The sequence below is a fragment of the Leptonotus elevatus genome, chromosome 15 (assembly GCF_054856555.1).
Source record: "Leptonotus elevatus isolate MCC_2025b chromosome 15, RoL_Lele_1.0, whole genome shotgun sequence".
Lineage (NCBI taxonomy): Eukaryota > Metazoa > Chordata > Actinopteri > Syngnathiformes > Syngnathidae > Leptonotus > Leptonotus elevatus.
In genome coordinates, this window is record NC_141253.1 from 14,192,648 (window position 1) to 14,215,035 (window position 22,388).

At 39.7% G+C, this 22,388-nt stretch overlaps 6 protein-coding genes across 12 annotated transcripts in view; 3 read left to right on the top strand and 3 right to left on the bottom strand.

Moving 5' to 3' along the window:
- LOC147162065 (uncharacterized) overlaps positions 1 to 5,326 on the bottom strand; it is a 29,432-nt gene extending 24,106 nt beyond the window's left edge. Inside the window, exons 1-5 of one of the 7 annotated variants that reach the window (XR_015097263.1) lie at positions 4,920 to 5,326; positions 3,058 to 3,151; positions 2,878 to 2,955; positions 2,644 to 2,765; positions 2,106 to 2,413 (exon numbers count right to left, since the gene is read on the bottom strand). Coding sequence is in view for 1 of the 7 variants with exons in the window: in XM_086096881.1 (XP_085953007.1) it covers positions 4,920 to 5,043 (124 nt within the window). In the remaining 6 variants the exon portion in view is untranslated. Of the gene's footprint in view, positions 1 to 2,105; positions 2,956 to 3,057; positions 4,798 to 4,919 lie in introns of those variants that run through there. The other 6 variants (XR_015097267.1, XR_015097266.1, XR_015097264.1 and 3 more) reach the window with 6 other exon arrangements.
- A 2,296-nt stretch (positions 5,327 to 7,622) lies between these two features.
- LOC147162066 (uncharacterized) lies at positions 7,623 to 13,664 on the top strand. The gene is made up of 2 exons (XM_086096869.1): positions 7,623 to 8,026; positions 10,898 to 13,664. Exons 1-2 carry the CDS (start codon positions 7,918 to 7,920, stop codon positions 12,388 to 12,390), a joined length of 1,602 nt encoding a protein of 533 aa, XP_085952995.1. The 5' UTR covers positions 7,623 to 7,917; the 3' UTR covers positions 12,391 to 13,664.
- A 1,578-nt stretch (positions 13,665 to 15,242) lies between these two features.
- Positions 15,243 to 15,801, bottom strand: LOC147162067 (histone H3). The gene has a single exon (XM_086096894.1). It carries the CDS (start codon positions 15,727 to 15,729, stop codon positions 15,319 to 15,321), a length of 411 nt encoding a protein of 136 aa, XP_085953020.1. The 5' UTR covers positions 15,730 to 15,801; the 3' UTR covers positions 15,243 to 15,318.
- A 272-nt stretch (positions 15,802 to 16,073) lies between these two features.
- On the top strand, positions 16,074 to 16,479 carry LOC147162068 (histone H2A). Its single transcript, XM_086096897.1, has one exon. It carries the CDS (start codon positions 16,093 to 16,095, stop codon positions 16,477 to 16,479), a length of 387 nt encoding a protein of 128 aa, XP_085953023.1. The 5' UTR covers positions 16,074 to 16,092.
- A 1,607-nt stretch (positions 16,480 to 18,086) lies between these two features.
- Positions 18,087 to 18,461, top strand: LOC147162069 (histone H2B 1/2-like). Its single transcript, XM_086096903.1, has one exon. It carries the CDS (start codon positions 18,087 to 18,089, stop codon positions 18,459 to 18,461), a length of 375 nt encoding a protein of 124 aa, XP_085953029.1.
- Positions 18,462 to 21,686: 3,225 nt separating this feature from the next.
- Positions 21,687 to 22,146, bottom strand: LOC147162070 (histone H2B 1/2-like). Its single transcript, XM_086096904.1, has one exon. It carries the CDS (start codon positions 22,134 to 22,136, stop codon positions 21,762 to 21,764), a length of 375 nt encoding a protein of 124 aa, XP_085953030.1. The 5' UTR covers positions 22,137 to 22,146; the 3' UTR covers positions 21,687 to 21,761.
- Positions 22,147 to 22,388: the final 242 nt, after the last annotated feature.

The following is a 22,388-nucleotide window of genomic DNA, read 5'->3' on the forward strand; positions in this document are numbered from 1 at the left end:
AATGTTAGTTAAAATCAAATGTATGTGCGTGAATGTGCATGTTTCTTAAAGGGCCAGTAATACTTTTAGTTGATTATAACTTCCACATTTCTTGAGCGATTTCAATGGTTGAAAGTTTAAACTGTTCAGCTCATTGAAAAGAGTTAGCAGGCCCATTCAAAATTTCCGCGGGAATTTTTCTAGTTGTCATTGCACTTTTGACATAGCAAATGTGAAGGATAATTGATTGCTTTGAATTCATTTGGACAGAATGTTTATTGATAAAGGCTACTTTTGTCAACATCCCATGGAGGGAGGTCTCTGAGAAAGTGGGCGTGCGTTTAGTCCGCAAAGGCGGTGCCAATAGCTCATTTTCTCAGGTTGGGAGGGGCTGGTGCTTGGAGAGCAGAATGACCTAGAATTTCTCATACAGTAGTGAATGGAGGAAATAACCACTTTGGTGATGTTTTTGGTGAGGAATGATTATTTTAACATGGCTAAAAGCTCCAAAAAGTTGATTTTTCACTGTGTTGTCCCTTTAAAGATTTGGAATCAGTACAGTTAGCAGGTTTGGCTCTTAGGCCCATATGTTCAGACTTCGGTTTACACTGTTTTTTTGAACCATCGAGAACTGATCTAGTGTTCCGGGTCTGGTATGACAAGGGGATAAGGTCAGTTAACGAGCTGTATGTAGACAATATGTTTTGTTCATCTGAACAACTTTCCAACATTTACTTCCAATCCCATTACTTCCTCTTCACCCTACACCCTTTGTCTCTATAAATCTGCTCCCTCCCCCTTCTACTTCTTTGGGAAGATGAAGAAAAATAAACCCTCTCGGAATTGGGAACGTACTAGACCCGCTATGTCATCACTTCGAGACGCGTTGGTTGTGACGTTAGCAGACGCGAAAACTGTGTTTATTCTCTTCCGCCATGCCGTCTTCCAGAAATGTGTGCATTACTTTGTTGATCCAAATGATCATTGATTTTTGTAAGGAAAGTGTCCAATTTTGGGCTGTTTGCTTTTTATTATTATTAACATCAAATATAAAGCATATGAAAAAAAAGCACTGAGTGAGCTGAAATTTCACCCAATTGTCCAAAACATGGTGAAGTTCAAAATGGCACCGTCCAAAATTTCAAAATTATTGTCATTATTATATGTGGGAAACACATTTTTATAGTACACGAGTAAAAAATTTAAAAATTGGGCTCATTGACTCCCATTATAAATCATAATTTTTCATGTTTTTTGATGCACTGTACACCTGATGTGTTATAGTGCATTTCCCGTGATTACCCAATTTATCTCTTCACTGGGGCATCAACTAAACGTAGGAAAAAAAATTGACCCCAGAAAATAGCTCATAAGTGTAACACATAGTCGTGCTTTTGGCTCGCTTGCAGCAGAGCGCCAGAAGCTCTGGCTTGCAGTAAAGCAGCGTCACTTTAGCATCCGAGAATTTAACAACAAAAAAGCGCTCAATGTCGTGAAAATGAGTCACTATAACACAATTTAGCAGTAATAAATTAAATAATGCATTTGTTTGTGTGGAATGGCGTCAAGTTGTATATTACAATTTTTTTTAATGTGCAGAAGTTCGCAAGTTACTTCATGTTAAAAATTTGATACCTATGAAAAGAACACGATTATGGTTCGCTTCCAGTAAAGTTGCGTCATTACACAATGCGCATCCGTATGCAACTTAACAAAATAAAAACATTCAACGCTGAGCAAAGGAGTCACTGTAACCAATTTACCAGTAATAAATTAAATAACAATGCATATATTTGTAGTGACTGGGGTCATTTTGTAGCTCCAAATTTACACTTTTTAGATGACCCCAAAAATTGTAAAATTGGCACCCATGCGTATGGAATGACCAATAGACAAGTATTCATTTTTGAATAATAAATATGACCAAATTGTGGCTTAGGCTTGGGGCTGACACCAGCAATACAGACACTTTTTAAAAACAATTAGAATATCATTTTCTGTGATATTAATTTTTTTTTGAAAAGGGTCTGTATGCCATGTTCACGACCATAACACAGGTTAATTCCTATATATATATATATATATATATATATTATTTTTTTTCTACTTCAGATTCAGAAACAGAGTTTGTCAAAATAACATTTTATTTCAAAAACACTTACAAACACAAATATTTACATTTTTTTGGACCATGTGTTCAAAGAGTGTCAAAAATCTATTAGGTCTCTCTTCATGACTTTTGCGTGCCACTGCACACTCCTTTCGGTCTTCATCATGCAATTTTAATTTCTGCTCAAGCGCTTTTTTTGTGTCGCTGGTCTTCTTTTTCTTCTGCTTCTTTTAGGAACTCTATGATATCAACCTTTCTTTTTTTGGGTCTTTGGGTTGAAGCGCTATCTTCTGGTGTATCCGTATCCGTGGCAGATGATGATTCCTGCAAAAGAGACATTGAGAATCGATGGGATTTAACTACTAATTCGTAAATAGTGAGGAATGGTGTGCTGAACCCATAAGACGTGATAGATGTGGACAACAGCACTAAAATGTATTGCTTTGGTAAAGCAGGAGTGCTGTTTAATTAAATTGTATTTTTTTATAAATTGTATTTAGGTCACAGAAATCTCTGAACATAGAATGAATGTATGTATAATACAATGATCTCACCATGCTGGTTGAGGGAACCTTAGTGATGCCACCAGGGCACGATTTGGGCCTTTGACCCAGCGCCTGGTGCATTTTTTCGTAAAACTGCCAGGTTGCGACAGTATCTTCCCCGCCACCGGTCCCTGAGCCAGTTTTGGGGGTTCGAATGTTCGTCAAAAGTCACCAAAAAAATAGTGCAATTCATAAAATTTCTAAATTAATTTCGGATTGCATTTGGTAGAGCAGAAACACTACCTTGTATGTTTGTTTGAGGTTTTCCCATTTTTTTTGCAGCTTGTTGTTCCGTCACCTTCTCATCAAGCCACCAGTTTCCTGTAATAAAAAATAAAATAATACCAGAAATGTTCCACACTACTTAAAACACAGGTCAAGAGCACACATGTAGTAAGAATAGTAAATTTGCATGTTACTCACTCCCACATTTTTTTGGCACAGAACTTTGATTTTAAAAAGTTTTGGTCATTCTCCACCCTGAACCCGATGAGGCTTTTGGTTTCCTCTGGGATCCCTGCGCAGAAAATAAAAAACATGTGTCCGATAAATTGTTGTTTATTGCAGTACGTTTTCACGTTGGCTGACAGGGTGTTTCTTGGCTACAGTGACAACAGCCAAAGGACTTCAATAATTACTGCATTGCATAATTCATTCGACAACTACACAATGAAAAGTGATGCCACAGAAATCAGACGCAAGACTAGCCACTTTGCATCAGTGTTGCTGGTTTTACAGCGTGCCTGCACTATAGCAAGCGATAACCAACAAATTATGGCCAATTATACCAAACAATTGTATATCTAATGAAATATCAAGTATCATTAGTATGAAATAGTTTCCTCTGTGTCCCTGTGGGTCGTGGGGGCGAACCACATTTTCGAAAAGGTGTTGGTTATTAACGGTACCTTTTTATGTTGGCCAACGGTGTGTTTCTAGACTACAGTGACAACAGCCAACGGACTTCACTAATTACTATATTACATGACTGATTAGATAACTAATCAATGGACAATGGATGCAACAGAATTCAGATGCAGCCTAGCATTAGCATCAGTGTTGCTATTGTTCGGGCCGTTGGCGTGCATGCTGTATTCTAGTGTTTATCAACAACTTTAAAAACACGGCCAGTTGCACCAAACTACAGCATATTGAATGCAATTTCGAGTGTCATTGGTATTAATTTGTCACTGCATTCAGGAGCAACAATAGCGTCATTGTACAGGTACAAGTGCGGCACCAGCTCTTATAGCGAGCGTTTATCTAACACGTAATTGTACCAAAGTATAGAACACTCGATAAAAACACTATCATCACGATGAAACTCAAATATTACAGTACTTACATTTATGCGGTTTCCGCTTTTTGTTGTTTTCTGCTGTAGCTCTAGCTTCTGCCATTGTGAGCGAGGGGGCGTAAAGTCGAGGTCGGGAGCTATCTTGGTTTAAAGGGCGCTGCGACCCTTGTTTGTGACCCTCTCCCTACAATTTATGTAGAATTGGGAAACTACTTTGTCTTCGTGAACGCGCATTACGAAAACGGAGGGACGAGAAGAGGGGAAAGGGGCGGTATTGGGATTTAGCCTTAATCTACCAAATAGAAAACGTTTCAGTCATAAATGGTCAAATAAAAAGGCTTTTGTAAAGATATTTTTGACCAAATTGTTACAGAGAGCAACTCTTTTTAATCGCCTTCTCGTCTCTCTCGTGTGCCAGCAATTTCTTTCCAAGAGTTCTTGATGACATTTTGATTGCAGTGGTCTTTATAAGCTGAATCATACATAGTTATGCCTATGTGCGACGTGCATACCTACAAACCTCGGCCAGTAGTCGCTCTTGGTCGTCCACCATGTTTTTCTGTGCATGAACGTCTGCATTGTTTAGACATTTCAACAGGTACGCAGCGAAAAACTATTTGGCCGAAACGGACACAGCGCGGAGGGTCGTTGTAGTTGAAATGACGTAATTTTGTTGCACAGAGCCACGTGGACTTTGCAGACGCGACACCCATAAACAAAGCTTTCACTCACCCTGGTCTTCATCTTCACTCTTTAAACAGGCAAAGGTCAAAGACGACTTGCTGATTTGCTTCTCTTTCTCTTTGGTTTTGTCCGTTTGTGTTTGTAAACACAACCGTTTGTGTTTGTAAACAACCAATTCAAAACTGGGGGGCGGGGGCGTTTGAGGACAGAATAAACATCACACATTAACAGAAGAGGTGTTGATTGAAAAAAATATTTCGTGTGTGTTCATCCAATGTTAATGAAGTGTGTGAATTGTACAAACCTGCTGTGTGTAGCACAACTCGAGGCTCCTCGAAAACATCGTCCAGCCGTTGAAAATGTTGCTCGTTCTCTTCTTTTACTTCAAACTCTTCCTCATCGTGCTTTGATGTCGGTCTTGCACACATTTCCAACCGCTAACCCAAACAAATTCGGATTTACTTGATCTCTACTTAACAAAGTGTTGTATGCTTCTCTTTGTTAGCGGCTTGCGAGCTAAACTAAGCTAACTAGGCCGAGAAGCATCAACTAGTTTACCCGAACACAAAGACTTAACAAATTATGTCGTAGTGCTGGTCGATGGACGTCCTGTGTTCAGGCTGCAGTCTGTTCAGCGCGAAATCGGAAATAACGAGTTAGCGGTGGGCGTTTGGTTACGCGAAGAACCGTGCACGCCGGAAGTAGATGTGCGGCGGAAATCAGTCAGGAAGCGCCCCGCTGATATGATTGGCTACTGGAAATTGTACAGAGGCAATGGAGCATTGTGTTCAAGTCACCGACTGATGTCATTTTTCCTTGTTCCTTGTTAAACAATCGTGTACTACATTTTCCTTCTTGTATAGAAATGTTGTATATATGCTTGCATTTTAATGATCATTTTAAGTCTTGTGACAAATGTTTAGAATTAGCACTTGTGCTAAATTACATAAAGAGACTGAGTAATAGAAATAGAATGTGAAGAAACATTGACTCTTGCTAAGATGGATAAGTGTAAATATGATCCTAAATAAAATACAACTCTTCCAAAATAAGTTATTCCATTTTTATGTACAGTACAGTGGAGACACAGGTTACAAATGACCAAGTTTATGAGCAATTTGGGTTACGCCCAGAATTTTCGTAGAAAAATTGACTATTTCGATGAAAAGATGAAAATATTTTATTTTGTACACACAAACTACAATCTACAGCATGTATGTCATTTATTGATACTGCTAAGTGTTACTAAAGCACAGATGAGCACATAGATCTGGGCTGTTCTGCTTTTTGCTCGAATAGCCATGACGTGGGGTCCCTCAAGGATCAGTCCTTTGTCCCATTTTGTTCATTCTGTATCTTCCCCGTGAGTCAAACGCTTCAGAATGGCAATGTTAGATATGTTAGATAGTAGACATGGCTCTATGCAAGTGACACCCAGCTATATTTATCATTGTCCCCCAAATAACAGTTAAATTAACATGTGTACTGCCTAAAGTAAATTAACAACTGGATGAACCAAGATTGCCTTCAGATCAACCAAAACAAAATGGAGGTAAATACCCAAGACTCTTGTCAGAAAATCTTGGGATGCTGATAGACTCGAACCTTTCAGCAGTCATATCAAATCATCAGCATAAAACAGCTGCAACTCATTTAGAATGTTGCTGCTGGTACTATGACCAAAACAAAAGAGATCAGAACGTGTCACTCACTTACACTGTCTCCCTTCCAATCAGCTGTAGAATATATTAAAAAATTCTGCTACTACTGGTCTATAAATCACTGAATGATTCTGTCTCCTGAATACATTCAAGAAATGCTAATTGGATGTGACCCACTACTCTGTATATGTTACTGGATAGCCAATAGTATATATATATATATATATATATATATATATATATATATATATATATATATATATATATATATATATATATATATATATATATATATATATATATATATATATAAAAAAAAAAAAATCCCAATACAACCTTTTACAATGCCAATGCTTGTTTCAATGTCAATGCAGCTTTCCCCCCCCCCCCCCCCCCCCCACAATACCAAATCTTATTGTCAGTGTTGTGGCGCCGTACGAGGCCGCCATATTACCACTCCCAAGAAACGTTTCTCGGCATACGATCCTATACTGTTACAGTATCGCGGCTCCAGTTGGCGGAGTAGCACCTTCTCCTGCCTACGATGCAGATTGCCGTGGGTTCGCTTCCCTGCCTGGGAGAACATGTATGTATGTATGTATGTATGTGTGAGTGTGAGAAAAAAACAAAAAGATTTACAGTATTGAAATTGGAGAACATTTCAGACAGTACTTAGTAGAAACCCAGATCGACAACTATGGTTATCCCTTCGAATGTGAATAAGTTACAACAAACTGTCTCCGGTGGTCAGCATAAGAAAAACAAACAAAAACAAGGCAGTTATAACCTGTCTATGTGGGCAAACAGCAGTGATCACTCGGCGTACTGTCATCTCTCCTCTTTTTCGATGCCTTGACAAATGCACACAACCACACTCATAAAAAAATGATGGAAAAAAAAACTCCAAAACGCTGACAACTGGTCAGGTTCTCTGAAGAAAAACAAAAGGCGATGGCATTACCGGAAAAGGCGGTGCATTATGAGATTTTCCAGTTAATTTGTGCATAGAATCCGTTGTCATAGAAAACAACGAAATTGTGTTTGGAGAATTAGCAATGTTTGATGTAAAGTGCATAAACCACAAACCCCATAAATTACCCAGTATAAACATTTAGCCAGTTATAACAAGAGTGCATCATAATAGTAACATTGGAAGCAACGCCAGAGAAGTTATCACATATAAGATGCATGCAAGGACATATTGTTAAAATATGAAGAATACGCAATTAATAGAAATAAGAGGAAAAACACCGGCAGCAGGTCGCGTCGTGATAAAATTCGAAATCTGCCGATGCGGAGTGCCAGTGGCATGAAGTTTGGCCAAATGAACTCGCCGTAGATTGCACGTTACAGAGCTACTCTTTATCAGGATGTAGCCAAACGTGCTTCATTAAATAATTTGTCATGAATTCACACTGAACGTACGCAAACGTCGACAAAGTGCGTCCATGACTACTTTAGGAAAGTGAAATATCGTCTTCGTGCGCGGCTAATTCGTCTCAGTTCTCCTTGAAGCTTCTCAGCCTTGCTTATCTTACGTTAGCTTAGCTTGCTAAAGCCAACAAAGGAGACGCGTTTGTTATCGACACATTGACTCAGCAGAGATCAAGTGTGAGTCTAAAGTGTCGTGAACACGTGAAAATGTACGCAAGTGGAGTCAAGTACGAAGAAGAGCTTCGTGGAGCACAAGAGGATAACGAGCGACAACGTCAACTGCTGAGCTCTGTTTGCAATAGACCTCCAGTTGTAGGTACGTGACAAAAAAAAAGAAAAGTCAAATCTTCTTTCAAGACTAACGTCACTGAAAAGAGCCGGAAAATAGGGATAACATATATTTTTTAATTTTGTAAAGATAAAGATTTGAGGAAGTTATGACAATTTAAAGACTTCAAAAAGTGGGTAAAATGACTCCTTGTTTCATGCTAAAAAAAAAAATGATGGACAATTCCGAACTTATAAGTCACAAGTCCTATGACACCTGTGAGCAGGGCCGGACTGGGACTCATTTTCATCCCTGGAGTTTCATGGCTCAGACCGGCCCACTTTAGTTTACCGTGTTTTAATGTAGATGCATATTTCATATGTATTAATGAATAAATCTACAACAGTTTAACATTCCAATAACCAACGTCAATTGTTATGTTGCATATGGTCAAAAAATTGAAATAACTTACTAGAACACAATCAGTATATCTGAACAATTATGAAATTATAAAGCCAAAACTATGTGCTGAATAAATTGATTTGACTACCTCTCATATTCTCTAAACATAAAGCCTAAATAGGGAGATAATAAGGCAATGTACACAACAATTAAAAACAAAAATGAAGAGCTCAAATAATGAACTGCAATCACACGTTAACTTCCTTGTGCTAGCATGTCTTTGAATTACTATTGGCAAGGACAGGCTTTACAAAATTGGATACAAAATGCTAAAGTTAGTTTTAGTCACATTTAAAAACTAGTCATTTCTATATTTATTTTTAATGTAATTACTATATTTTTTAAATCCAAAAAAGCAGGTCAAGCCTTGCTATTTATCTTTTCCTTCTAGTGGGGCAGCATGTTTTTTTCCCTCTCAATGTGCCAATGTGTGTCAATGTGTGTGTACTGTGCCCATCAAATACCACAACATTAAATTACTAGTAGAAACCATCAGCCAAACATGCTATTGGACCATTATTTACACATCATATTGTTTGTTTTTGTATTGCATATTCTTTCATATCCATCAGGCACATGCACTTCAGGGTTCTGGGAAAATGCAGGCCACTCCAAGTTAGTCAACTCTAGGTCTGGCTAGGTTTACCAAAAGCACTTTAATTGTTGCTTTTGAAACAAACTCACGGCCCGAAATAAACAGCGCACCCTGGGGGCCAACCGGGAAAAATCCCGCTGGACCCGCTAGTCTGGGCCTGCAGGTGAGGGTCGTTATTAGGCTTCTGGAGCGAGCTGATCATTTGAATTACCTGTGTTGGAGGAGGGAGACATCTAAAACATGCAAGACTGCTGCTCTCAAGGACCAATGCTTCTAATCCCTGGTCTTGGACAAGGGGATAAAAGTATGAGCCGTGCAAAAGTGGACCAAAATTGGACATTCAAATACTCATACCTCACTTCCTGTTTAATTTAGGGTATGACTAACAAAGTATTTTTTTTTGTTCGACTCAGGGTGCTTGCTACACATGCCACCCAATTTTCTTAGCTGTAGGTCAAATGTGTCGTAACAAGGTTATCTTAAATCTCTGTAGGGGGCGCTACATACTTTTTAAGTACTCGCGTACAGCAACTTTAGATGATCAAGATATTCGGCAGGTCCGGCATGTGTGCATAAAGTAGCATAAATTGAATTCCAATATTTACATATTGGAGAGGTCTGTGGTGATGTTGATGACTCCGTCTGTGTAGTTTGAGTCTGTGGAAAATATAGGGTTGGATGAGGTAGGTTGAAGCATCTGTTGGCAGGAGGACGACTATTTGAGTGAAGAGTGAGGATCACTTTGTGACTGTTTTTTATTTGGGCTGATCAGGCTGATGTTATCAGCTGTTGTGCACTTCCTTGTCACTTGTCAATTGTTTTGGGAATTTGACATCAAGTGACGCATGTTGTAAAAATAGAAAAAAAGGTGAGCAGTCAGTAGATGTTACTTTCAGCTAACCTTTGACTCATCTTAACTAATTTACAATACCGGTAGCTTAACAAATGATCCTGAACATGGGGAAAAACAATCTTCCCTGAGGTCACAAACGCCCAGCAGACTAGATGAATGTCAGCCATGCAGGAATTTGATGTTAGGTGTTTAAGCAAACACTGATGTGCCTTATTTCCTTTTATTAGACCTTAATTCCAGATTTAGCTGTTGATTTCTTCACCAAGATTGTGACGGTTTAATGTGGAATTAGCATGGTAAAATTTGCAAGAGAAGGCAATTTTGTTTTTTTGTATATTTTTTCTTCCATTTCACTTCATGTTCATGACACACTATTAGTAATGTATGTTTTTTTTTAAACTTCAATTCACAAAACCTGGCCTTAGTCTGTCAGAAGATACATACGTGTGTGTGTGTGTATATATATGTACATACATATATATACATATATATATATATATATACACACACACACACACACACATACATATATATATATATATATATATATATATATATATATATATATATATATACACACACACACATATGTGTATATATATATATATAATATATGTACACATATATATATATATATATATATATATATATATATATATATATATATATATATATATATATATATATATATATATATATACACACCCACACATATATACATATACACACATGTATACATGTGTATGTATGTGTATATATATATATATATGTATATGTATACATATATATATATATATATGTATATGTATACATATATATATGTATATGTGTATATATGTATATATACATGTGTGTGTGTGTATATATATATATACACAATATATATCTGGAACAATCACTGTTACAGATCTATTGTGTTAGTGGTCAGTGATTTTCATAGAGAAAATACACAACATGAAAGACACAACAGACTGGCTTTACCAAACCATGCGTGTCTTGTGTCCTGCAGAGATCTGTGAAAAATATCTTCGTCCTGAGAGGCAGGAGCCAGAATTCCTCAATATTAAAGAGGAGGAAGATTTCACAGAGTTGCTGCTGACTGATGGCCATTTGAAGACTAAAGATGAAGGTCAATATGAAGAGGCAGAGCCTCCAAGCTGCAGCTCAAGTCAACACATGACAAGAGAAATTGATGGCGAGCAATGTGGAGGATCACAAGCAGACAGCCGTTTAGCTCCAATGTCTGATGGTGACGACATGTCACACTCTTCTCACACTGATGATGATGAACAGTCTGAGGGTGATATGACATGTCACACTGACAGCAAATGTTGGAAATGTTCTCAGTGTGGGAAAATGTTTCGCTACAAGTCTTTTTGGGAACAGCATATGATTGTCCACACTGGAGAGAAACCTTTTGTCTGCTCAGTTTGTGGTCAACATTTGTTGAGTAAGAGAAATTTAAAAAAACACATACAAACCCACACAGGAGAGAAACCTTTTGCTTGCTCAGTTTGTGGCCAATGTTTCTCTACAAAGGAATACTTAAAAATACACACAAGAGCCCACACCGGTGAGAAACCTTTTGCCTGCTCAGTTTGTGGTCTAAAATTCTCTCGGAAAGATTACTTAAAAACACACACAAGAACCCACACTGGTGAGAAACCTTATGCCTGCTCAGTTTGTGGTCAGTGTTTTTCCCATAAGGGCGCATTAAATTTGCACACAAGAACACACACTGGTGAAAAACCTTTTGCCTGCTCAGTTTGTGGCCAGTGTTTCTCTCACAAGGGATGCTTAGTAAGACACACAAGAACCCACACTGGCGAGAAACCTTTTGTCTGCTCTGTTTGTGGTCAAAACTTCTCTGTGAGTTCTAACTTAAAAACACACACAAGAACCCACACCGGTGAGAAACCTTTTGCCTGCTCAGTTTGTGGTCAGCGTTTCCCTCGGAAGAGATGCTTAGTAAGACACATTCGAACACACACCAGAGAAAAACCTTTTGCCTGCTCCGTTTGTGGTCAGATGTTTCCTGATAAGCGAAGTTTAAGAACACATATAAGAAACCACACTGGATTTGTCTGCTCAGTTTGCGGTCTAAAATTCTCTGAGAAGGGACACTTAAAAAATCACACAAGAACCCACACTGGGGAGAAACCTTTTGCCTGCTCAGTTTGTGGTCAATGTTTCTCTCAGAAGGGAGCCTTAAATGTACACACAAGAACCCACACTGGTGAGAAACCGTTTGCCTGCTCAGTTTGTGGCCAGTGTTTCTCTCACAAGGGATGCTTAGTAAGACACATAAGAACCCACACGGGTGAGAAACCTTTTGCCTGCTCAGTTTGTGGTCAATGTTTCTCTCAGAAAGGAGCCTTAAATGTACACACAAGAACCCACACTGGTGAGAAACCTTTTGCGTGTTCGGTTTGTGGTAAAAGATTTGTAAATAAGAGTTATGCTAAGGGGCACTGTGCTAGTGAGAATAAGAGTGATCAATGAAGCTTAATATGATCTCATACAAGAATTTACATTTAAACAATGGCACAGATAGCGCAGGCAGGTAATTTACATAACTTTGCTGGTCCATTGTTTGTAATTTGTCAGCAGCATGGGTGTCAGTCCACCATTTTTTTCAAGTCGAACCAAATTGTAATTGTCAGTCCGTCATATTTTACCCACGCTTCCGTCATCACAATTCATCACCACTATTTATGATTGACAAACAGAGGCGAGTATTCCGTCAGTCCGTCACTGACGAGCGCCCGTTTTGCTGATGACTGACGGACCGGCAACATTTTGTAAAATGCCCACCTCTGCCGATAGATCAACTTCTCCTTTGACTACTTTTTATGTCATAATCATTTGCAGCACAAGCAGTGTATCTACTCCAGTAAAGAACCACGCCACTACCATTAGTACTCAAAGATTTTCCATTGTACTGTATTTCCGGTCAATATTTACAATCATATCTTTGACTCAGACATTCAATAAAGAAAAATATATATACTCATATATTATGCGAGCAACAGTGTCTAAACAGGAAGTAAATGTGTGACCCAAAACCACTTTACAAAATATTCTTGAAATAATTTCACCCATATTTAACAGAAACCCACAACCATAAATGTTTATATGCAAATACTTAAAGTATTACACTCAAACACATGTAGATGTGTATTACCATGGCAAGGTGAAGTGACAGCATCTTTACTAAATGTGGCTGGTTCCGCCTCCTTAGCCAGTCATTGTTGGCCACGAGTCTCCGCAAAGATCCTATATTGAAATAGGGGTAGTCACTCTCACAAATCAATGTAGCCCCCGCAAACAATCACAGGCGACACACTTGGCACGTTTCTGTCAGTCGGCGCCTGTCAGGGACGGACTAAGAGGTACGTCTGTACTTGACCTGTTGAGTGACAATAACACTGATGGGAAGTTTCTTATCATTCGTTAGCAAAATAGATGTCTGTCAGTGATGGACTGACGGACAGCTGTAGAATGTACATCTTTGTTGTGCACACTAGCTCTTTTGGGCGCCTACCACTGAATGAATGATCTGTTTACTTTTATTGTGTATATTGTCTATCTTGACTTTACTTGCCCTATTTGTAAGTGTGTTTGTATTCAAAATGTATCAATTTGGCAAGGGGCTACAGATTAAAATGAGCAGAGGGCTATAATCTGGCATGTTTACATATGAATGCCCATTAATGTGCAGACAGCTTTTTTTTTTATTACATTTTTCATGTTTAATATTAAAAGAGTTTACTGTACCATGACTGATTTTATATAATATACATTATTGTATTATGTTTACTCTTTTTATTTTTTTATTACACCCATCTACTTATGTCTCACATAAACAAGTGCTAAAACACTAACAGCAATGTATGAAATGTTGTCTTTTGTTTAGTTTTTTTTTGGGGGGGGGGGGGGGTGTAATGTGTATACCCAGTAGTAGATGTAAAGTCTACATCAGTGGTGCTCAAGTCCGGTCCTCTGGAGTCCCTATCCAGCTGTTTTATATGTTTCCCTCCTGCAGTGCAGCTGAATCTAATGATCAGCTAATCAGCAAGCTTTGCAGAAGCCTGATAACGATCTCGATCATGAATCAGGTGCGTTAGTGGAGAGAAACATGGAAAACAGGCTGGATAGGGGCTCTGGAGGACCGAACTATAATAATAATAATGCATCGGATTTATATAGTGCTTTTCTAGACCCTCAGACTTTTACAATGGATGTATACATTATTCATGCACTCAGAAATTCCCACTGCGATGGCGGTAAGCTACTTAAGTAGCCAGCAGCTGCTCTGGTGCAGGCTGACTGAAGCGTGGCTGCCAGTTTGCGCCTAAGGCCCCTCTGACCACCACCAAAGATTTGGACCTTACATACACCAGTGTGAGCAGCACTGGCAATGTGTGTGAAGTGAACTGAATAAAGTACAGCTCTTCAAATGTTTTTTCTCTGTGAAGTGAAAAAAAAAAACTCAGGAAAACTGAAAAAGATCCTACATTTCCAGCACAAGCATTTAATGTCACCTGAAATGGTGACAACATTTTAGTTCTCAGTCTGAACTTATTTGAGCTGTTTTCAACACATAATGTACAAGTAAATATCTGGATTCACTTTATAGGCTTTGCAATAAAGAATAAAACGCTAGCGTTGAGCGGAAAACTCACAAGTCACAATTAGTTGTTGTTTTTTACTCCACTCGTGGTTGTCATTTTTTTTCTAATTATTTGCCAATCTAAAGTGTTGAAAATTGCTTACTCTCTTGGTTGCAATGTTAATGGTTGAACAAACACGCCATTTTTTGCATCTCTTGAAAAGCAAGCTTACAAAAGCCTCTGGAAACCGATAAAAATTGAAATGAAGGTTTTAATTAAAAAGCCATGAGTGAAATCACAATTCTAACAATCAACCCGAAAGTTTGAGGATACTAACACACGGTATCACTGCGCGAGTCCTGACTTAATTGTAGGTAATGCTGTTTAGTGTTGCGTTTAACAGACACACAGGCTGAATGATGTACATGAACACTCATGCTGCTTGTTGAATGGCGAGTTGTCGCGGATAAACGGTTGTCCAATTAGCACCGGTTGCTCTTTTTACAACAGTGTTGATCTAAGCCTTAGATTCTAAAGTATTTGTAAGTGTACATCACATTATTTATTTAATGATCATTGATAAAAATAAATAAGTAAATAAAATATAAATCTTTAAAATAAAAATAAAACACATGGGGCAGAATATAGACTGCCTAAAACTCATCACCTCCCATAATTTGTTTTCGTTAGTTACTTTGACGCAGTTTTTCTATATTAATAATTTTAGTGTAAAGTGCATAATTATGGCCGTGGTAGAATTTGACCTCTAGTTCAAGTGTGGTGGCTCTTAAAAGAGCCATTGTGTGGATGTAAAAGCTTAAGCTCTCTCTCCGCGGATCCGACGGGCCAACTGGATGTCTTTGGGCATGATGGTGACCCTCTTGGCGTGAATAGCGCACAAGTTGGTGTCCTCAAACAGACCCACCAAGTAAGCCTCGCTGGCCTCCTGCAGAGCCATGACGGCCGAGCTCTGGAAGCGCAGGTCGGTCTTGAAGTCCTGAGCGATTTCCCTGACCAGGCGCTGGAAGGGCAGCTTGCGGATGAGCAGCTCGGTGGACTTCTGGTAGCGACGAATCTCACGGAGAGCCACGGTACCGGGCCTGTAACGGTGAGGCTTCTTGACGCCGCCGGTGGCCGGGGCGCTCTTGCGGGCTGCCTTGGTGGCCAGCTGCTTTCTAGGGGCTTTGCCGCCGGTAGACTTACGGGCTGTTTGTTTCGTTCTTGCCATCTTCGAGTATTTCTCCTCCAAAAGTAACCTAGTGATGTGAAGGTGACACGCGAGTGGCTTTTAACCGCCTGGTTCGACTGCGCAGGAGTGACGCGCGCTCAGACCGGCGCATGCTGATTGGTGCGCAGATCCTGCTTGAGCTCGCCTGGAAGACAGTCCTGCTGCCACAAGGCTCGCTGCCAATTGGAGGGAATTGTGTTCAAACTGGCCGCCAAAATGCAAAGTTCCTCTCCGCACTGAAAACCTCTTCCCTGGTTGGCCTGACTCAAAACATCTCGCGCATTTAGAAGCTATTAAAGCAGGACTTGTTCCGTCGAAGGGTACAGTTTTCTTCGAGTTTCCACTCCAGAAAGACAAATCAAGATGAGCGGCAGAGGAAAGACCGGCGGCAAAGCCAGGGCAAAGGCCAAGACTCGTTCCTCCCGCGCCGGACTCCAGTTCCCGGTCGGTCGTGTTCACAGACTGCTGCGTAAAGGCAACTACGCCCAGCGCGTCGGTGCCGGCGCCCCCGTCTACCTGGCGGCCGTGCTGGAGTACTTGACCGCTGAGATCTTGGAGTTGGCAGGCAACGCAGCCCGCGACAACAAGAAGACTAGGATCATCCCCCGTCACCTGCAGCTGGCGGTCCGCAACGACGAGGAGCTCAACAAGCTCCTTGGCGGAGTCACCATCGCCCAGGGCGGCGTGTTGCCCAACATCCAGGCCGTGCTTCTGCCCAAGAAGACCGAGAAGGCAGCCAAGTCCAAGTAAAACTACAAGCAGACATCTGAAACACCAAAACGGCTCTTTTAAGAGCCACGCAATATTCCACCAAAGAGTTGTTCTCCTTTAAATTGTTTGTAATTCAATTATTTAGATGAGGCAAGTTCATTTGTAATATAGAACAATTCATACACAAGATGTGCTTTAAACAAAGAAAGACCACTTAAAAACTTCAACAAGCAGTACTTGACATTCAGAGCAACAAAAGTAGGCCACAACATTTACTAAAAGAACATAGATTAACTGTTAAAACATTAGCCAGCAAACTTTAAAATAGTTAGTGTAAGGAAGTTAGTTAAAAACTTATGACTAAAAGGGGAAAACCCATAATTTAAAAGTTAAGTTTTCAACTTGGATGTAAAAGCATTTACACTTAGCAGCTTATTCCATTTGTGTTGCAGCAGCTAAATGCAGCTTCACCATGATTACTTCGAACTCTGGGTTCCACTAGTTGACCCAAGTCTGTAGATCTCAGAGCCTGCTGGGTTTGTATTCAATCAGTCCTAATATTTAAGCATGTTCACGTTGAGCAAATTGCGAACAATGTTATAGTGGTGGACATTAATATAACAATTGTTTTACTAATACAACCTCTATCTTGGTTTTGATCAATGGTACACCACATTACTCAAATTTAATGGTGGTGGTACTTATGCAGCGTTTTGTTTGTTTTGAATTAATGTAAAAGATCTACAAAGGTAAATCATCTTGATATGTTACACTTTTTTTCTTCCCAGTACACGCATTTACTTGTGAATAATATCATTGTTTTTTTAAACTTCATTTAGAAAAACAAAAAAACGATTTTTCCAGGGAGTCCGGACCAAGAAAAGAGTAAGACAGAGTAACACAATTCTAAGGGACAGAAAGGAACAAATAATCTTCTAACAAAAGAGAGTAGGATTTCCAAGCAGTCACAATATTGCCTTATAAATACAAGTGTATCAGTTACTCACCCTTCAGCCCAAACAGGCCATTCCAAATTGATCTTGTCTGTGATTAGTGTGTACTCACCTTTTATAACATTCTATCTAAAAAATTGCTTATTTTGTGCATGCACACTAAAACTATAATGGCAATAATGGCTCACATTTGTGGAATAATGTTTTATTGTAGTAAGGTGATTTGGAATTCAGTTTTCTGTCCTTTTATTCACAGTTGTTGGTATGGTTAAATATATGATTGAGTACTTAACAGGAAAAAACAATAGAATATAAATTTTTTTTTTACAATAGAGTCTATATTGCCATTTTGAAATACACTAAAATTGAATCTGATCATATGGAACAAAAACAAAACTACCACAAGCCAAATCAATCAAATGCGGTAACAAATTACTGTCGAACAAAGGACATTCATTCATCTGCGACGTGAAGGGCTGCCCGCCTAAATTACGCTGACTGTCCTCGTTCAGGTCCGGGAACTGCCCAACAAAGACTGACTTTCAGGAGGAGTTTTTTTTTATGCTCACAAAGCTGAGAGGCTGACCGCCAATCAGAGAGTGGCGTTGACACACTGCGCGTTGCACGAGTCCCCTATAAAAATCACTGGTTGCTCCTCCAACGTTCTGAACATTTTCCCTGATCATTGACACTATGCCTGAGCCAGCTAAGACCGCCCCTAAGAAGGGTTCCAAGAAAGCTGTATCCAAAGCCCCGGGCAAACCCGGCAAGAAGAGAAGGGCCCGCAGAAAGGAGAGCTACGCTATCTACGTGTACAAGGTGCTGAAGCAGGTCCACCCGGACACCGGCATCTCGTCCAAAGCTATGAGCATTATGAACTCGTTCGTCAACGACATCTTCGAGCGCATCGCCTCCGAGGCTTCTCGTTTGGCTCATTACAACAAGCGCTCTACCATCACGTCCAGGGAGATCCAGACCGCCGTGCGTCTTCTGCTTCCCGGCGAGCTGGCTAAGCACGCGGTGTCTGAAGGCACCAAGGCTGTCACCAAGTACACCAGCTCCAAGTAAATCGCTCAAGCGTTACTCTAACCCAAAGGCTCTTCTAAGAGCCACCCACTTTCTCTGGAGAGCTTTTCATATTCGTACTTTTTATGTTCTTTAACCTTGAGTATAATTAATTAGTGACATAACCGGACTTTTATATATGTTGTTAGATTTTAAGAGGTAATTTAACAGAGCAGCTAAATTAATGAGATTAACAAAATGCAATAATGTAAAAAATACTCTAAAACTTCAAATTTGTTGATCATTAAGTAATTTAAATTGGTAAATGTTCACCCGTTTTGATATTTATACAGATCATTTTGAAGCAAAATAACCAGTTTTATTCATGGCACAATAAGTCACTTAATGAATGAAAGCTAAAGAAGAAGAAAAAAGTCGCAAATAAAAACTATTCTTTGGCGAGCGTCAATGCGTACAGTAGCATTTGTTTTGCTATAGTTGTGGAAAAAGTTCTAAATAAAAACATGTATTTCTTATTGAATTTAATTTTGCTAATTATGAACAGCAAACATTCAACAGTTGAAATAGTTGACAATTCCCCCCCACTGTGGTGAAACTTAAGTGGAGTGATGGGCATGACAGTTCTTTTAAGTGAACTGAATCTTTAGAATCAGTTCATTAAAAAGAACCGTTCAAAAGATTCGTTCATCAAATCGTTCGTCTACGCAACACCTTCCCCCCACCCCACCAGCACGTAAAACTAATAAAAAAAAAAAACACAGTTAATGTTATGTTGCTATATTTGTTGTCATGAGTGTGTTTCTATCAAAAACAAAAGTACATGCACTATTACACTCGCTGAATCATTTGTGAACCGGAAATAGCAACACGTTCATTCACTGACTCGTTCACTCGCTGATCCGCGGTGGCTAACGGCAATAGCATGGGAGTATGTTCGCCCGTGTCTGACGCTGGCTGCTAATTGGTCGTTCGCGAAGATTGATGACATGAGCGTGGCTGAGCTCAAATGAACTGAGAAAAGAACGAATCACTTCAGGAAGTGATCCGTTCACTCACGTTTACTGAAAACATTTGTTCTTTTTTTAACGAAATGTACATGAACGACACAACACTAACGTGTAGTGCATTCTTGTCGATCAAGCTGATATGAGATCTAGTGTTGTTCCGATATCGATACTGGTATCAGCAGAGGCCCCGATACTGCATTAAAACGGTGGTATCGGTGAGTACTAACAAGTAACATGCCGATACCATTAATTCTGACACTAATATAGGACTTTGAATGCAGCATCTTGTGTCTAACATAGCCCATTGGCCCTTGAATGCGCTGAACCAATGGCAGAACAGGTATCGGTATGGTATCGGCATTGGCCGATATTGCAAAATCTGGGTATCGGAATCGGTGGCCAAAAAACAGTATTGGAACAACACTAAGCAACATCATACAGGGCGGGGAAGGACACATCTGTGAAAGAAGCGATGGATTAGGGTTGGGACTAGTAGGGCTGCACGATATTGGAAACAACTGACATTGTGATTTTTTTGGGGTCTGTGATATATTGCGATATATATATATTATGAAATTAAAAATAGAAGAATTTTCACCAGATGACTTGTTCTGTTTGGGAATAATTTGGTTAACTCACCATGACCATTGTATTTATATAATATCAAATGCGCATTGCATTTGGTCTCCATTGTAATGATTGGGGGCATTTTTTTTCAAATTAAATTTTTGTCTTAGGAATGTGACAAATACCCCCCAAAAATATGATTGTACTGTACTCAAGTCTCCATGGCATGAGTAATCAATAGAAAAAAAAAAGTCCTTTTGGGGGTGAACTACTCCTTTAATGTTTTATTCCTATGCAAAACCTCTACATCTTACCACGAATATTTGTCTTATTTTTAATTAAAAAGGCTGGTTGTCTAGTGCTATGCGCTATGACTGCCATAACTTTGGAGTTAATGGCTTTAGCCTTTTCACAGTGTCTGCAAATGTTTTTATAGTTGTCAAAACGCACGCTGAATGGGGGCAGTCACTGTCTCACACAGGTTGTTGTGGTTAGCCTTAGCACCATAAGCTTGCTGCACACCTGCTGCTTTAATGTTCGTTCAAAACGGCTTCGCTGCGATGACGGATTTCCAGGTGAGCAAAAGCCTTCTCTTTCACCCTCTCGAAATCCTTGCTGAACATGTTTTGATCTTCTGCCATGGAGACAAACGACCACACTGGTGAGGACATGTTGATTGCTACATGCTAGTTTGCTACATGCTAGTTTGCTACAAGTGTGGGCCAAGCTTGGTTTACACCGTGCGAGGCTGGCGGCCCTGCTCGGTCTGCAAGAGCGAGAGGCGCTATAGATGACGTGAGCGCGACGTGGTCATCTATTGTGGGCTGCTCGCGTTATAGTTTACAGACTTGAATAAATCTATTAGACCTTTTTATCGGATAAAATGTACCCATCGGGCCTATCAAAAACAACGTAATTTTTACCCAAATCGGCAGATATTTTATCGGTTCTATAAATATCGTACATCGTGCAATTAGTCTATAATTATCTAAGCTTGATACTTTACATGTTTTATCTGTAATTACTGGCACCAGAATTACAGAGAGCATGGATTCAGACAGTATACCATGTGATAAAAAGCCACAAAAAAAATAGAGAGCAGCACGAATATTCTTTTGCTAGCATACTTCAGGTGTTCAGCTGTTATTTGATCAGAGCCGCATGATTTGTTCACTGCCAGTTTTCTAATAGTATTTGCACACTTCATCTGGTTTAATCACCATACAATTATTAGTGGGGCAGCACTAAAATGAAATGAGTAGATCTGATACATTTTATTGAAGGCTTTGTTGAGACGTGGTTCAATGATTTAGCGACATTTATTTAATTATCAATTTATTTTAAACTAAACAAACAACCGTCAGGGCTGAGGCCAAGTGCGTTTATTACAAATTTAATTAAGTAAATTAGTATAAGCATGTTTAAGTTAACAAGAAAGTCGAATTTAATTACAAAAAAATTTAATAGGACAAATTTTTTAAAATAAACAATATTTCATGAACCTAAATGTAGTTATCAGCAATATTGACACTAGTATTTACTTGGTATCAATCAATACCAAAATTTCAAGTATCGCACTTTACTAGTATACTATATTAAATGCTTTGAATTGACATTATCCTTTACCAACCTGGATACTGTTATTTGAAGAGTCTGAAATATTGCCACGCAAATAGGACAAGTAGGCGACATGAAGGAGTTGAACACTTTTCAGAGAATGTGGGTGGCCCTTAAAAGAGCCGTTTGTTTGGAGTAACGCCGGAGCAATTTACTTGGAGCTGGTGTACTTGGTGACGGCCTTGGTGCCTTCAGACACGGCGTGCTTAGCCAGCTCGCCCGGAAGCAGAAGACGCACAGCGGTCTGGATCTCCCTGGACGTGATGGTGGAGCGCTTGTTGTAGTGAGCCAAACGAGAAGCCTCCGAGGCGATGCGCTCGAAGATGTCGTTGACGAACGAGTTCATGATGCTCATGGCTTTGGACGAGATGCCGGTGTCCGGGTGGACTTGCTTTAGCACTTTGTACACGTAGATGGCGTAACTCTCCTTTCTCTTGCCCCTTCTCTTCCGGCCGGGTTTTCCCGGGGCTTTGGAGACGGCTTTCTTGGAGCCCTTCTTAGGGGCGGTCTTCGCTGGATCGGGCATGGTAACCGTGTCAAGAGTAAAATACAAGACGTTGTCCGATGCTAGGGAAGCCAGAGATTTTATAGGAGACTCGTGCAACGAGCAGTGTGCTAACGCCACTCTCTGATTGGTAGACAGCCTCTCGGTTTTGTGAGGCGCACACAAAAACCTCCCACTGAAAAGCAGAGTCTTTGTTGGCCATTATCCGGACCTGAAAGAGGACATGCACCGTAATTTGGCCCTTCTCGTCACTTCGCAAGTGAATGAACTGAA